At 39.9% G+C, this 16,570-nt stretch overlaps 1 protein-coding gene across 6 annotated transcripts in view; it reads right to left on the reverse strand.

Moving 5' to 3' along the window:
• Window positions 1–16,570, reverse strand: part of PALD1 (phosphatase domain containing paladin 1) — a 106,680-nt gene that overhangs the window by 9,590 nt on the left and 80,520 nt on the right. For all 6 annotated transcript variants that reach the window (XM_088144367.1, XM_025173644.2, XM_088144369.1 and 3 more), the window contains exon 19: window positions 12,286–12,441. In XM_088144367.1, the coding sequence (XP_088000493.1) occupies window positions 12,286–12,441 (156 nt within the window). The remainder of the gene's footprint in view (window positions 1–12,285; window positions 12,442–16,570) is intronic.

The following is a 16,570-nucleotide window of genomic DNA, read 5'->3' on the forward strand; positions in this document are numbered from 1 at the left end:
ATGACCAATGAGCAGTTTATATTTGGCTTGGCTTTGCTGTCATCATGATTATTCCACAGATGTCTAAGCCACCGCTATCACCTGACTCTCAGGTGTCTACAGGATCCTAATTATACACATCAATCTCAAATGTTCAAATGTCCATGGTACACAGACACAATACCAAAATCCAAACCGACCACCTTATTGGAACAATATAAACATTCCTATTGCATTCTGTCAACTACCTAAAAAAGCCCCTCTGAAAGGCCTCCCATCTTAACTTGCTTCCAGAAGACCAAGGACATGGAATCAATCTAGCTTCCCAGGATGGCTGTTCCAGATCATATGGGCCATCATGGAGAAGCACGGGGAAGGCTTCATAGAACTTTCAGAGCTTATCATTATTCCCAATGTTCTGGGAATTTCACACTAATGCCATGAAATGTGAAAGTAACTTTTCTGAGGCTTACTGCATTATCAGTAGCATCTTTTACAAATGTTATTTTCTTTTAACTTTAGCTACTATACCTGGAGTCTCATAAATCAGAGTACAGGTAGTCCACTTTTAACAATGCTAATTGGGACTGGAAACTGTTGTTAAGTGACATGTAATTCAAAAAACCACATGAGCACCAGCCATTTCCAGCAGTCCTGGTTGCTGTTGTTAAATGAGGACTGTGCAGGTCATTAAGTGAGGACCTCACGTGACCATGACTTGTGACTTACTGCTGGCTTCCTAATTGACTATGCTTGTGGTAAGCCAACAGGGAAAGTGGCAAATTGTATCACTTTACCACAGGATGCTGCAATGGCCGAAAGTTCAAGGTCTGGTTGTAACTACCACTCGTTCAGCTCCGTCGTAAGTTTGAACGGTCACTGAATGAGTGGTCATTAAAAGAAGACCACCTGTAGTTACTGCAGATGGAGCCAACTATGAATATGTCCATTCTGTCGATCTGCTGTGAATGCTGGAAACAAGGCCTGATTCAGTTTTATAGCTACAAGACAAAACTGTTTACACACATGCAGACCAGAGAATATATTGAAAAATACTTCACTTTAACTAGAAGATTAATGAAAGACACTTGTGTGAATACCTATGTAACATGTATCTGCCTTTCATTAACTAAGAGCCACAAGAGCTTGCGGCCTGATGAGATAACCTAGAAATTACATGCTTGTTGTTTGTATTTTAGGGTATGTTCCGCTTAGTTGCAGGGTCCACTTCTTTTATACTACACTTGCCTACTTCTTACAGTGAAACGTATCAATGCACAGTGTAACAAGATCCCACACCACCCCCAACTGGCTTGTCTGCAGAGTCTGACACAGATTAGAGCTGAAAGGGAGTGATTGTCCCAAGGTTGCCTAGCTGGCTTCTGGGGTTAAGGGAGGACTAGAACCTGGGTCTCCCCAATCCTAGTCCAGCACCTTAACTGCTACATCATGCTGGCTCTCCCTAGAAATTATATTCTTAAACCTGATAAATCTCTTTGGGAGGAATAAGACTAAGGGTGTGCAGCATCAGCCCTTTGATTGGGTAGGCAACATTAAGAAATTCAATTTTCTGTATCAGGCTTTTACAGTTTAGTAGAAGAGTGCATGTTGCACATGTAAAAGGTTTCAAGTTATATTCCCAGTGCTCCAGAAAGGGATGGGAAGGGTAAACTGTGGGGAAGTAAGCTGGTACCTTCCAGGTGCTTTGGACTAAAATTCCCAAAATTCTTGGGTCACTTACAATGCTATCTCACACTAACTGGAATTGATGTTCAAAACATCTGGAGAGCACTGTCTTACCTCTTCTTAATTAGATGGACCACTGGAGCTATATTTCCATACCATCAACCGGAAGTATTCATAGCTCTGGATGGTTCTTAACAACAGCCCATATCTATCTGTTAGATGTGGCAAATAATTAATGAATCAGGAGGTTGGAAGTGCGACTCACAATATGGATCACAACATGGCTCCCAGAAGTTCTTGACAAATGAAAAAAATGGTTTCCATAACAATCAGCAAAATAGTTGTGCCACCCTTACATGGTCTGTTTTATGGTGCAATAAGCTCTTTTTTCAAGTGCAGGATAAACATGTGCAGACAACATTCTTTCTCTTCCTGCTCAACCCTTTTCGTGCTGTACATTTCTGACCTGCGCATTTCGGCTCCATCTCTCCTCCACCCACTGGATTAATGTCATTTTCCAGCAAATCTCTTCAATCGAGAATAGCCAGGCTGTGATCGTAACCACGGCTGGCAGATTCCTCTTTCATCTCTCACCAAGGAGATCAAACATGCCAATATGGATTTGCAAAGCTAACTGAGACAGAGAGGAAATGAGGCTTTCCCATCATATATACCAGGCAGGGGCTCTTTGCTTACAGCTTACACAAGCAAGAAAAAGAGAGAGGCTAATCTCAAGGGAACTGATCAAATGTGCTTAAGCAACTCATTTCCTGCAGTTTCACCTTCTCTCATTCCAAGTAATTATTTGCATGGTACTTCTGCTGTGCAATTCCACTGTAAAGTTAATCACCAGAGCTACATTTCAAGTGCTGTTAAACCCACTAAGAATAATTTAAGCCACTGGTACAGCCTACTTATCAAAGACTGGGGTTGGGGGGGGAGGGTTAGTTCTTTGTGGACTCTTACTTGAAGTGAATGCCTGAAATACAACAGAAGTTGATGGTGCTAATTTTATTTTGCAAATTCCATTTAAATCACACCAATTCCATCCTCAGCTAGTCCTTTATTAATCCCTCTTTGTTGTTCTTCTGTTTTGACTGGAAAGGAATAAACAGAGAGCTTGGTAGAAGAGCATATACTTTGCACTCAGAATGACTGGGCATCTTTAATGAAAATGATCTCAGATAACAGGAGATGGAAAGAGCTTGGTGAGACACTGTTCATTAGAAAATACAGGGCTAGAGGGAGGAGACAAAACTCATATACAGCAGGTTCTAACATTCGTTCTAACAAGTCTCAAAACTACAGCCTTTGCTATTTTCTCCACATGATCTCTTTATCCTCTCTGAAGCAAATGTCATCCCTCAACAGAACAAATTTATTTAGAACGTGGCAATTGTTGATCCACAGGAGGTCTGAACTCGCTTCCTTCCAGATACCTTGGTTTACAAATCTCATAATCCCTAGGAGGCATGGCCAACAGGTGTGGTAGGTCAAGATATCTGGAAGGCACCATGTTAGATGGGTAGTTTAGACCAGGGTTCCTCAACCTCAGCAACTTTAAGATGGGTGGACTTCAACTCCCAGAATTCCCCAGCCAGCCATGCTGGCTGGGGAATTCTGGGAGTTGAAGTCCACCCATCTTAAAGTTGCTGAGGTTGAGGAACCCTGGTTTAGACTGTAGGTTATTGATGATGGCATTCAATGGTTGCAGATCTTTCCCCTGACCTTGTTTCAGCATCAAAAAAAGGAGTGAGATATGCCAGTTTTCCTCCAGAGACATTTATATCTTTTACTATATGCAGGTTTAGACAACTTTAGACTGACATTATAGGTATGGGTATTTAAGGAATAATGCTTGGTTTCCCTTTCTTGCTGTCTCCGAAAGAGGAATTCAACTCATGGTCAGCGGTTTTGTTTCAGAGTTCTTGCTGCTGGAGCAAGTCTTTATAAAAATCACTATAACAAGTTGGGGTTTTTTTTCCCCTCTGAGAATGACCATTAAAAGGAAACAATGGAATCTCTGTTTAGACTCTGTAAAGGAAAGCACTGAAATGTTGATTTTTGTTCATGCACAAAAAAATATCCTGTTATCTTCTGGAGGAAAACATTAAAAAACTGAAAAATCAGGGGAAGCGATTGGGATTTGCTTATGAATTTAGGCTAAAAAAGCATTCCTTTGGAAGGTTAAACATTTTCATAGCAAGCTTCTTTTCAAATGCTCAAGATTTTTGCTTGCAGAATGCATTACTCCCCCAGCAACTCGACCCTTCATGGCATCATTAAATATCTAAGAAACAGTAAGTTGGATGGTGTGACTTTTCTAGTCTCATGGCTTGTAAAAATCATAATCATCGTCATCGTCATCGTCATCATCATCATCATCGGAGGAGGAACAGCAGCAGCAACAGCCACCAGGAAAAATATTTTACTTCAGTTACAGGTATTTGGCTTAAAAGAAAAAGGAGGAAACCTTTATCTAAAGTAAAGGGAACCTATTGTCTCACTCTTACCTTTGCAATTCAATTATTACTTCTGGTTACACTGTCATTTTTCACTGAAAAAGTGTGATGCATATTCTGAGGTGCACACATGCATCACTTGTACAAGCTGGGGCACCCTCTTTTCAAGATTGGAATTTGGAATTTTGGGAGCATTTAATAGATACTCCCATAAAATGATTGTGATGGGTATATATGGAAAGGTGCACAGGGTTCCTGTGAGTGTAAAACAGAGAGTGGATGAACCACATATATTGCCTTCAGTTCCTCAGTAGCATAAAAATATGACAAATATTTAATATCAGATATACAACGAATAGTCAACTATTTAACACTGACTTATATTTAACAAAGACCTAATCATGTATCTTCAGATCTTCTGTACCTTAATGACAGAATGTCCAGTCCATGTACATGAGTATGGACAAATAAGGGGATAATCTCCACATTATATGCTTTTTCTTCATGAAATGCTGGTGCACATGGCCCCACATGGAGTAACCCCGCTTGTTACATAAAATATCATCCTGCACTCTACACCTCTGGCTGATCAGACTAGAGGTTAATTTTATGAACAGTTCTTTCTCCCAGCTAACAGTTCTCACTGCAATTCTCTGCACAGACAAAACAATTTCAAATTAGGGGGAAAAAGAGAAAAAGTAGGTGACAAGGACCACCCCAGTTGCTTCCTCACAGCTTTCCAAGTTATAGTATGGACGTGACAAGAGCTCGGAAAGATTTGACTGCTCATGGAAAAAAGAGAGAGAAGAAAGCCGGAGATGCAATGAAAGAAAGACATCAAAAGGTCTTTTGTGCAGAATAATACAGCGAAGAAAGATACTTTAGATGCTTATTAAAGGCCCTGGGTGGCAGGAGAACAAGCCTCACTGTCAAAAACAGCAATGGGTTGTGTTCACACTCATTTCCTCAAAATGAGAAGAGCAGGATGGAAAAGCTTCCTTGAGCTCAAAGACCACACTAACTTTTTCATGAGTGCCAAGGACCGTATTCCGACAATAGGAACAGTACTTATTCTGGGGTGTGGATGAGTCTTCCCCCCACACAATCTAGGGCGGTCTGGGGAAAAAAATGACCCTCTTATGGCCCAAGGAACACACTTCTTGCATGCCTGCTTTAGGGACTGTAACCTAATCTAACTCTGAAGAGTTGAATAACTTCCTGCCCTGTTTTTTCCAGAAAGCAAGAGATTGACCAACTCATCTGAGACTAGGAGAGGTACTTCTGAGCGTGCCTTCAACAGAAAGGTAACAGCCGAGAAAAGGGGTCTTTTAAATAGTCACATTTTGTATGCTCCTTCTCAAAATAGAAAAACATACCTGCAATAATAAATTATCTAAACTGATAGGGAAAATAAGCAAAATTAGTTTCTAAAAATATCTTTATGAATCACATATCTCAGATTCGTGTCTTGAAAATACATGTAGAACTAAATCTACAGAGCGTTTTGCTTGTCCTGTTTACTTATCCCCATTGATTGTCAGTAAATGGAACAAAAATGAGAATATTTTGTTGACAGCTTTTGTGATTGATCAGTGCAAAGCCTACATGTTTATTTAGTGATCCCATTATGGACAGGATGACAGCCTAGGCATATTAGTAAGAATTATTTACACTTATACAATCTCTCTGAATAAAATGCTGGAGAATGCATTTGTTATTATAGGAAAGCAATCTGGGCCACTTTACTGTCACTGCACTGTGACAATGCATTCTCTTTTGCCAAGGTGAATAAGACCAACATACCACATTTAAGTGGTAAGAGCTGATCAATTCCCTATAATCTGTGAAGAAGGCACCCCAATTCTACTACGTATGTCCATTGGACCACACGGCACGGAGACTGATTCACTAGGATACTTAAACAATGAGGTCTTAGAAACAATTAGAAACAATAGACAACTTGGTGCATTCTTACAAGGGCAGGGGAATCTTTCCTCTGCTTCCATATCATGAATAAAATTATGATAATATCTACTTGTGAGGAGTACTGACAGAGAAGAATGGGAAGCTGGAATGGGGAAGAACAGAGGAAAGCAAAGCGGTCTGAGACCAGATCTCAGATACGGTACATCAACATGTACTGGTCAATTGTAACTACAGAAGAAACAGTCCAGAGTCACACAGTCCTTCACAGAGATCCTGTGACCCGTTATTTTCCCTCTGCCTAAAGTGCTCTATCTACTCCAAACTTCCCCAACATGGCGCTCTCCAGAACTTCTGGACTTAACTTTTGTTAGCTCAAGACTGTATAAAAACTGTAACTGGACACAATAGGAAGCATTAAGGTTAGGAAAGGATGTGTCAGTCTCTAGGACAGTGTTTCTCAATCTTGGCAACTTTAAGATGTGTAGACTTCAACTCCCAGAATTCCCCAGCCATGGCTGGCTGGGGAATTCTGGGAGTTGAAGTCTACACATCTTAAAGTTGCCAACGTTGAGAAACACCGCTCTAGGATATGGGTTGTATTCTGTGCCTTAGGAGATAACCATATGAATGATTATCTTTGTTGCTGGAAAAAGAGAAAGACTGATTTCATTTAAGTTCCTTTCTTTCCATGCCTGTTGCTATGATGGGACTATATTGATCTCAATATAGGAAAAGTGACAAAGCTAATTTGCAGCATGAAATGAAGCAGGGAGGACCCGGTTTGCAGTATGATCATCACAGAAATAAGGTTTCTAGACCCTGAATCAAATCATACATGGGTCTAAAAACTATCCAAGAAATCAATCTGGTAAATCATATATGGATTATATTATTATATATGAAGTGAATTTGGGAGGTGATTTTTGAACAGGTACAGAAATTCAGTGATAAAAAAAATTCTTACAGATGGAAACTGCCAAGAATGTCCCTTATAACTTCTTACTTTTTACTGGATATTGGAGTCACTGCCTGCTTTACTAGATAAACAGAAAACACTACAGGAATACAGTGCTGAACATATGTACTGAACATAAACTGTTATTATATGCTGATTATATTGCTATATCTCATTGATAATTACGTATTCTCTATACAAAAACTTTGTGACATGGAAGGTGTTACAGGTAGTCTTCGACTTACAACCACAATTGGGACTGGAACCTCCATTACTAAGTGAGTCATGCTCAATTTTATGACCTTTTTTGCCATGGTCCTTAAGCAAATCACTGCGGTCTTTAAGCAAATCATGCTGTTGTTAAGTGAATCTGTCTTCCCCCATTGACTCTGCTTGTCAGAAGCCCTCTGGGAAGGTCACAAATGGTGATCACATGACCCCAGGATGCTGCAACCATCATAAATACATGCCGATTACCAAGTGTCTGAATTTTGAACACGTGACCGCGGGGAGACTGAGACAGGTGTAAGTGTGAGGACCGGTGGTAAGTCACTTTTTTCAGCATCTTCGTAACTTTGAACGGTTGTTAAACAAATGGTCATAAGTCAAGGACTATCTGTACTTTGATATCAGATTATTTGAGTACCTGGGATTAGTCCCATATGCCTCCTATTCAGTTCTACTGTTTCTTTGGAAATTAACTGGGGGTTTAAGTGTGGTTTGAATTATTTAAAACAGTTAGGAAGAGTTGTTCCAAGAAATATTCCTCATTTGTGGCTCTAATGGTATAATCTGGTATAACTAGTTAGATTTTACCATAACAGCAAATCAATGGAAAACCATCTTAATAATATTAAAAACCTTTTTTATATTATTTAGAAGAAATTAATTCCAGAAAATAATTGGCTTTCATGATTAATGGATTCTCCAAATAATGTTTTAAAAGGGCTGGTCAATTTCATTATGTTAGAAATACAAAATGGATGAGGAGACACTTAAATATGGCATTGGCTTATTTTACTAATGCTCTGTTTTAGTTTGACATGTGTATGATCACTAATGTGATTTTACAAAGATTGTTATGGTTTAATTTTATTAAAAAGTTGGAACTTACTATTACAGATTTATTAGGCAAATATTGTCCAACACTGAAAAGACAGAGCTTAGATTCAAGATATGCGTTTACATTCGGCTTAGGAACTGGCTCTTTACTGACCTAATAGAATGCATATTATTTTGTAATCAAGGTTTATTTTTGTTTTCTTTTCTGTTTGTACTTTTTGTGGTACAGGAAAGCAAAAGAAAAGAGAAGAATAGCAATAGCAACAGAAATTAGATCTCAAATAAGAGCTAGCAAATTTGTATAAGGTATTCCGCATTTTCTAAGTCATACAGTGAAATAAGGGGAGTGTAGACATTGAAACAGCAATGAGTTCATATGCGGACAAACCACAATTCTCTCTTTCCAGGACAAAATTAGATTTCGGATGTGACAATCAGGGATGCCTTAAAAAGGTTGACAGGAGGGAAAGCATATGAAAGCAATTTTGGGGGATTCTGGAGAAAATAGGAAAGGATAATTGTGCGGGAGGCATAGACATCCAAGCACAGAACGCAACTGAGGATAAATTGGGAACATAATCAGAGGAAGCCCCAAATGGGAATGTTTGGTGGGAAGAACATGATAGGGTAAGGAGAATAAGACAGAGAGGTGTAAGAGACTAGAAATAAATGGCTTCCTTCCAGCACAAACTGTTTCTATTTAAACAAGTAAACAGTAGTTCTAAAACATAACTAAAGAAAATGTCATGAGGCCTCTCAGTTTTCTGTCTGAATGATTCATTCTAAGGCAACAACACTGTGGAACTTCTATTAAATTGTTGGTCAGAGCTATGATGCTTCTGCTATATTGCACGGTATATAACTTTCAAGTTTCCTTTCATTTAACACCTACGGTGTCCCATGTCCTTTTCACATTGGAAGCAGGCAGATTTCTCTGGTCAGGCAGTTATCCTGATATTCTTGAACAAATCAGTTATCTTGACTGCAGAAAAGTTAAGGACGTAGAAAGCTGCCTTCTATGGAATCCCACTATTAAGCCACCTAGTATTGTCTGAATTGATGGGAAATGGCTCTCTACGGTCTCACCTGCATTCTGGAGAAGTACTGGATTAAACCTAAAAACTTTGGCATGTAATGAATATTCTCCACCACTAGAAAACACTAGCTCAGAACCAAGGCAGCCAAACCTGGAGTGGGTAAATGGTGGCTAGGTCTCATGTTGAGACAACAGAGAAACAACCAGTTTCTCTGCCTTCCACAGCTGGGAGACCAGCCAAGGAGAGTGGTAGCCAAGCCTAATACTTAACACATGCATGGACAATTCAAGTCTACCTGTAGAAGATCAAACAATGAGAAAGGATGAAAAGAAATACATAGCAAATCATTGAACCCATAGGAATAAGGCATAACTTATATATACAGAAACCCACAGAAATCTGTAAGAATAAGATACATGGTATATAGAAATACAACGCACAAGTTTTAGAAACACATAGAGACAAAACTTAGAAATATGTACACACCCACAAATAAGGAAACAGAAGACAGATAGGTGAGAGTCACAGAAATTCATAGAAAAATCCTGGAAATAAGTGAAAATATCTTTAATTTCCTTTGAGAAGCAATCTTTCTGGGGGTTTTGGTACCATAAATCCTCCTCTGCGACAAAGGGAGACAAAACTTCACTTTTTATCTGTAGTCTCTACCACTTCCCCAAAAAAACTCTTGCACACACACTGTCTCTTGTCCTGTGATGGACAGGATGGATTTTTTGTCCCAAGAAGTAACATTCTAAACTAGGGAATATATTTCAACACCATTTATCAAGTAACAACTTGGCGTTCTTTAGCCTGGTGCTGTCTAGGTGTGTCAGGAGCAGAACTCCCAGAATTTCCATGCTGGAATTTACATTATGTTAGCACTTGTTAAATCAATTTTCTATGGAGTTTGGCCAAGTGGAACAGTAAATAGTTCAAAGTGCTCCTTTCCAATTGGCAAGGTGAGATAGACCATGAAAAACTAAGGGGTTAATGCACACTACAGTAAGGTCCTACTTAATCAGTTATTAAAAGCTCATTTGTGATCATCTCAGAGAAAAACAAAGCATTATACCCTCTTCCATTCTTCAAATCTGATGTATGTGAGACTGTCATGTTTAGATGGAGGGTTCCTAGATCCAAAAAATAAGATGTGTGTTGCTGTCTGAGATCAGGTGTCTTGCTTATACACTTTCTTTAGAATCATGGATTACAGCTGAACCCTGGGATAGCATCATTGGGAGAACTTGGCTGAATTCTTTTAGCTGGTATATCAGGCAAAGAACCTTAGCCATTTCTCCAAAGAGAGGAAGGGCTGCAGACATCAAGCAGGCAGGAATATGGAGCCTGTAACCCATCAATGGTTCCCCTACTACTCTCATTAAAATGGCCATGTTTCAAAAAGAGTTACCACCTTGCCTGTCCACAGCTGCTGAAACTTCTGGCTTGCGGTCAGGAGCTCTTAATAGTGCCTGATCCACCGAAGCCACTTGGTCTAATCTTGCTCTCTGCCAAAGATGCTTACTGCATAAAAAATATTCTGAGAAATAATGAACATCATCAACAAATTACAAGAACAGCTGTTGTTCATGGGAATGAATCCACAAGGAATGCAAGGATAATGCGTTTTGCCATAACAATAATGTGTGAAGTGACTGGGGATGGGAAACAGGGCCTTTCTTTAGGCCTGCGAAGGACCTCTGTGAAAGCTAGAAGCAGCTATGAACAATGATTCTGACTTGAGAGCAGAAATGTAAATTTGGAAACAAAAAACGAAGACTATAAAATGCAGCTCCTATAAATGTTTGTCACCCACTGTTCCATACTGTACATATATACATTTAAGGAAAGGCTGGGCCTCCCCATGTTAACAGTGCAAAAATCTTTATAGTTTCCCATTTTTATATAGTCATCCAATGGTGAATAGTAATTAGTCAGCAAAGCTTGGAGGGACAACTGCGTCTGTGCTGTCTCCCAGTCCCAACAATCACGGCATCCCCGTGACTTTCTTCTGCCCAAGAAACAAATCCTTGGTCCTGCTGGTTCTTTCCCCTTCCACCTGCTAATGGACACTCAACTGCCTTGCGGCACCTACACACATCTCCATCCCTCTGTTCCCTTTGGTGTAAGCAACACGATGCAAAATGCAGAAAAAGAGTACACAGTAATAAGCAAAAGAAACTAAAGGGAGAAGAAGGAATTCTAATCAACCTAGCTTACAACACGGTACACTGTATCTTCTCTCTATCTTTCAGTTCTTGCAAACCATCCTTGCTTTTTCATATCCATAATTGCCTTTTTGTCTTTTAAACATCTCACTTCATCAATTCCATCCAATCGCAGTTTATTCAGTCCTTCCTTTCCTCCTGTAACATTCACTCTTCCTTCCTATATTCATCCTGCAATTCCATCCTCATTCATACTCTCTATTTGACTAAATCACCTCAACATACTTCTTTCAAACTAGTTACCCATTTGTATATTCCACCAACATTCATTCGGCTCCCTTCATTCTTGACTCTATCTCTTCCTGTTTTACGACACACACTTCTTCCCAATGCATTCAACTTAATCTTTTAACAAAAAAATATTATACGCTGGCATTTTTGCTTCTCCTGACATTCTTCCTCATAACAGACCACATGCTCCTGACTATTTTTCTATCAGCAGTTGTACATCTTCTCCATCTGTTTTCCTATCTTTAATTAACATAACGCCAAGATACAAAAATTAATCTACTTGCTTTCATTTTTCTGCTCTTTATGTGTAACTTGCAAGTTCACACCATTTTCCCTATTAAACCTAATTACCTTGGTCTTCGATACACTGATTTTCAGATCCAGATCCTCATTGCATCATATAATTTATCAAAGGAGCCAGGGAGAATATTACAGTTTAACAAAATGTGCAAATGTAGTGTATGTATCTCAACAAGTTCTGATCTGAAAAACTGTACCCACAAATTATGTGACAAAGTGCAGAATTTAGACTACCTAAGCTGGGAGAAGGGGAAATAGGCCATAAATCCTGTTTAGAGCACATTCATCTTCAGATATAGGAAAATTCACTTCCTGTCTGTCCTGACCCTCCATACCCCTCAACCCAGCATTATTCATCAAAATAAAAAATCTACAAAATGTTATCCAAGGGCTATATGTTGGTATTGAACACTACTGACCTCATGCATCCAGATGCTGAAAGGCTTTGGCCAGGAGTCTTTTTTCCCCAAGTGAAGATACGCGTTGAACAGAATGAGATAAATATAGCGTTCCAAGAATTGCAGGCTCCTTAGCTGTAATGTCTGCATCTCTGGTTCCTCCTTTGCGATTTTTCCCTGAAATCAATAATTTTAAAAGGCTTTAATGGTGGGAACCAGATGCCCTCCAACTCTTAAATGGGCAGGTTGATTTGTATTTTAACAAAGAGTATCAAAGAAATGAAAACACAACTGTAAAAGCTCAGACTCAATTGTGGGGATTCTTTCCTGATCAAAAGCTGCAGATCAGATGGGATAAGCCCTCAAAGCAGTACTTTAGCACCTAGTCAACCTTGGCTAATCTCAAAAAGCGAAGTATGGTTAGACTTGATTAGCACTTGAACACCAGGAAAAAGTAAAAAAAAAAAAAAATCCCACAAATCAGCAATGGCAGACTACATCCATATTGTTGCCAAAATACTTACATGGTCATGTCAATGGGCTGAGTTCAACTTGAAGGAGATTTCATATATGTATGTATGTGTGTGTGTATGTGTATATATGTGTATGCGCATATATGTGTGTGTGTGTGTTTGACATGACCACTCATTCAGCGACTGTACAATGACAAACACGCTGAAAAAAGTGGCTTATGATCAGTGCCTGAGGTTACAGACGTTGCAGTGCCCCCACAGCCACATATCAAAATTTGGGCACTTGGCAGCCTGCCCACACTTTGACTGCAGGGGCATTTCAACTCCCCCCACCTGCCTATCTCCCCCCATCTATGCCCTTCTGCCCCCCAGCTGCCCTGCACCCACCACCCTAGTTGACATTCGCTGTCTTCTTGCTCCTGTTGCTGACAAGGTGTGCCCAGCCTGGCTGCTGGGCCAGGCCAGGCCGGGCTTTGGCTATGGGAAAAAAAAAAGCCAAAAGCAGCCCCTGAGCTGGGGCGCACCAAAAAGCCCCTTTGCAAAAACCTTGTGGAGCACGACGTGCCAAAATGCCCCATGAAAAATGCTTTACAAAGGGGTGTTCTGGCATGCTGCGGCTCAGGGGCTGCTTTTGGCTTTTTTTTTCAGTGGGAGCAAGAAGATGGCAAAGGTCAGCTGGGGCGGTGGAGGGCAGGGCAGCAGGGGTCTCAGAGTGCAGGGTGGCAAGGGCAGCTGCAGCTGGGACTGGGCTGAAGTAGCTGAGGCTTCCCAGGGCATGGCAAGCAGCCCCAGAGCCACGCAGGGTGGCCGGAAGGGCAGGGATGGAGGGGAAGATAGGAGGGGGGGAATTGGAGGCAGTCCCTCCCCTTACTGAGGCTCAGGGCTGGGAGGGACCAAGCCAGGAATGGCTTGGATTGGGGTAGGTACTCATTTAATGACCCACGATTCTCGGTTAACGATGGCAACTGGGACTGCCGGGATTGCAGTCGCTAAGCGATGTGGTCACATGACATTTTTTTAAAATTAAATTTCATTACAAAAAGAGGGGAAAAAAACATAAAACTGGTTTAACAAAAGTGAAAAAAAATACAACAAAGAGAAAAGTGTTAAAATATCATTATAACAATAAACAATTTCAATTCTATACATACTTATCTGATACAATTATTACTCAAGTACTTATATATTTCTAATAGATTTATATGATTATCATTTTTTTTAAACTACTGTATTTTGTATAAATGAGTCCCATGTTTCATTATATTTATTCATACAAAGTCTACATCTATAAGCAATCCACTCATAGGTGGCAAGTGCAATCAGGACTTCAATCCATTGAATGAATGGCGCCATACATTTGTCTTTCCAATGCTGCAATATCAGTCTTTTGGCCATAGTAAGGGCACGGAGAGTCCGTTTACATTGTCCACATGTCAAATTCCATGTACTAGGTATATAGTTCAAAAGAATATTATCCTCTGAAAATTTTAGCTTTTGGTTCACAATCATATTTATATAGTCTATTGCTTTCTCCCAAAACTTGGTAAGCATAGGACACTGTAGAAGCATATGCTTTAAAGATACATTGTCCTTATCACATCTCCAACAAAATGCTGTTTTTGACATCCTTTTCTATACAGACATAGTGGAGTCCAATAAATTCTAAATATTATTTTTTGTTGTATAAGTCATAGTTCAAAGACTATTGACACTCTTGCTATAGAAGTTAAGACACTCTCCCACTGTCTAGACAATATGGAAACCTCTAATTCTTTTAGAAACCTCCAATTCTTCCACTCATCCCTTAACATCTGCATATCAAACTGGTCTATTGTATCTATAAAAACTAATAGTAGTTTTTTTAGTTTTAAAGGATCTAACAAGTTGTTCTAGTATCTCAGGGGTCTCAGAAACTGAAAATGCTGCTGGTCCAACCAATGTTGTTAATAAATGTTGTAGCTATAAATATTGCCACTGGGTTACATCTGATAGATGATATTTATCTCTTAAGACAGTCACATGACATCTTGTTTTATGACCGCATCACTTAGTGATGGAAATTCCGGCCCCAACTGTGATCATAAGTCAAGGACTACCTGTACACACACACACACATTTTGCATGAAATTCCAGATTCAGTCCTGACCTTTATAGGAAAGTCATGAAAAAGTTCAGTCAGAAGAATTGTTGCTAGATTCAACTCAGTATGATACAACTTTTTATATACCTTCACAATCTATAAAATTAAAATTTGTCCCAAAAGTTGAGTGAGATAAAAGCATGGTAAATATGTCACGTAATATGGAGAAATGGATTCCTAGAATGATATTCCAGAAAACCATTACGTAAATAGCTAGCTGCAAGTTTCTCTGGTATCATTGAAAAAAAAAATCTCTCCATTGGATCAAAGGATGGCAGGTGGAAAGATAAAGACAAAAAACCTGCCCTGCTGTATATTGGGATATATAGGTTCCAGAAAGCAAATAGTTCAATTGCTGGAATTGCCTTTCTTCTCAATAAATCTTGTTTAAAAAGACTCTGTGAGAATTGTGCTTAGAAAGACACACTTTCAGATTTAGCTTACTGCCAAAAAGCTTGACACGTCCCATAAAAACAAAGAACGCATCTGTCATGCAGAATGGCGCAAAAATAAATACTATTTAAATGTTTTGTATCTGAAACACTAAGTCAAAACTACACTTCGCAGACAAGGGGCTAAGCTGGGACTGGGTCACCCTTTGCTTTCTAATAACATCACAGCTGCTCAGAAGGTCTTCTGTTAAGCAAGGACACACAGCTGGCCAGATGCTGATTCTGGCACTCTCACACTGATCAGCTGAAAGGACCATTAATCAGTTCAAGGGAAGCACTGGCATTGGGGTTGAGTGGCACAAATATGTTTAATTTCTTTTTTTGTGGGAGGAATGAAACAAGTTGAATGGATGAAAGCTCCCTAGGTCAGGAATTTGTGTCCATTTCTTTTGTATTCTGAATCCTTCCACACCAAAAAAACCCCCTGCATTCCTGCAAACCAAGGTGAGAGTGACTCTGTTAAAACAATTACTTTCAGACTTAGTTCAACGTTGCCATTTCAGATCTGCCCATATTAAATGCCCCAGTCTGGAAGCAATTTACAAGCTTCTCCATCAGCCTTCCCCAGATTGGACACCCTTCCAATATGGATGCCGACTCCGAAACCCCACTGCTGATAATTCCGAGAGACCGACAGAAGCGAATATGTGTAGCTCAGGGTTGAACTATGGAGTCCTTGGGGTTCTCTGAGCTTGGTTGTTTTCTTGCAAACGCTTTGTTTCTTGAACTCTGAAGATGTTACCTAGCCGGGTAACGAACGTTTGCATGAAAACAACCAAGCTCAGAGAACCCCAAGGACTCCACAATCCCGACAGAATCAACTCCAGAATTGCAGATATTCTGTGGAAAAGTGCGAAGTGCCACATCTCTGAAGCCTGAGACTAAAAATCTCACTGTGTGCATTAACTGCACATACCTGGAGGCAGAGGGAAGACTCTCCTTCCAGCTGGGCTAATGTGGTAAGGAGACTTCTAAGCGTTACCATCCCACAACCACCATCCCAGGGTTAGCATCCTTTGGGCAACATTTCCCCTTTAACCTCCTTTCAGCAGCAGCTAATAACGAAGCAGCTCCTGCTGGCAAAACCAGCAACTTTAGGAAATGATCTGTCCCCAGGCCATGTTTAAATTTGGCAATCCAGGTTCTCATTAAATTGTGCCACATGCTAAAACTTTCCTCATTTAAACACAGAGACCCCTGAAATAGAAAAAAAAAATGTTACAAACATCAACTTTTGGAGG

The sequence above is a fragment of the Python bivittatus genome, unplaced genomic scaffold (assembly GCF_059951505.1).
Source record: "Python bivittatus isolate LINGU-HERP-01145 unplaced genomic scaffold, Pbiv_v1 ctg000400_np1212, whole genome shotgun sequence".
Lineage (NCBI taxonomy): Eukaryota > Metazoa > Chordata > Lepidosauria > Squamata > Pythonidae > Python > Python bivittatus.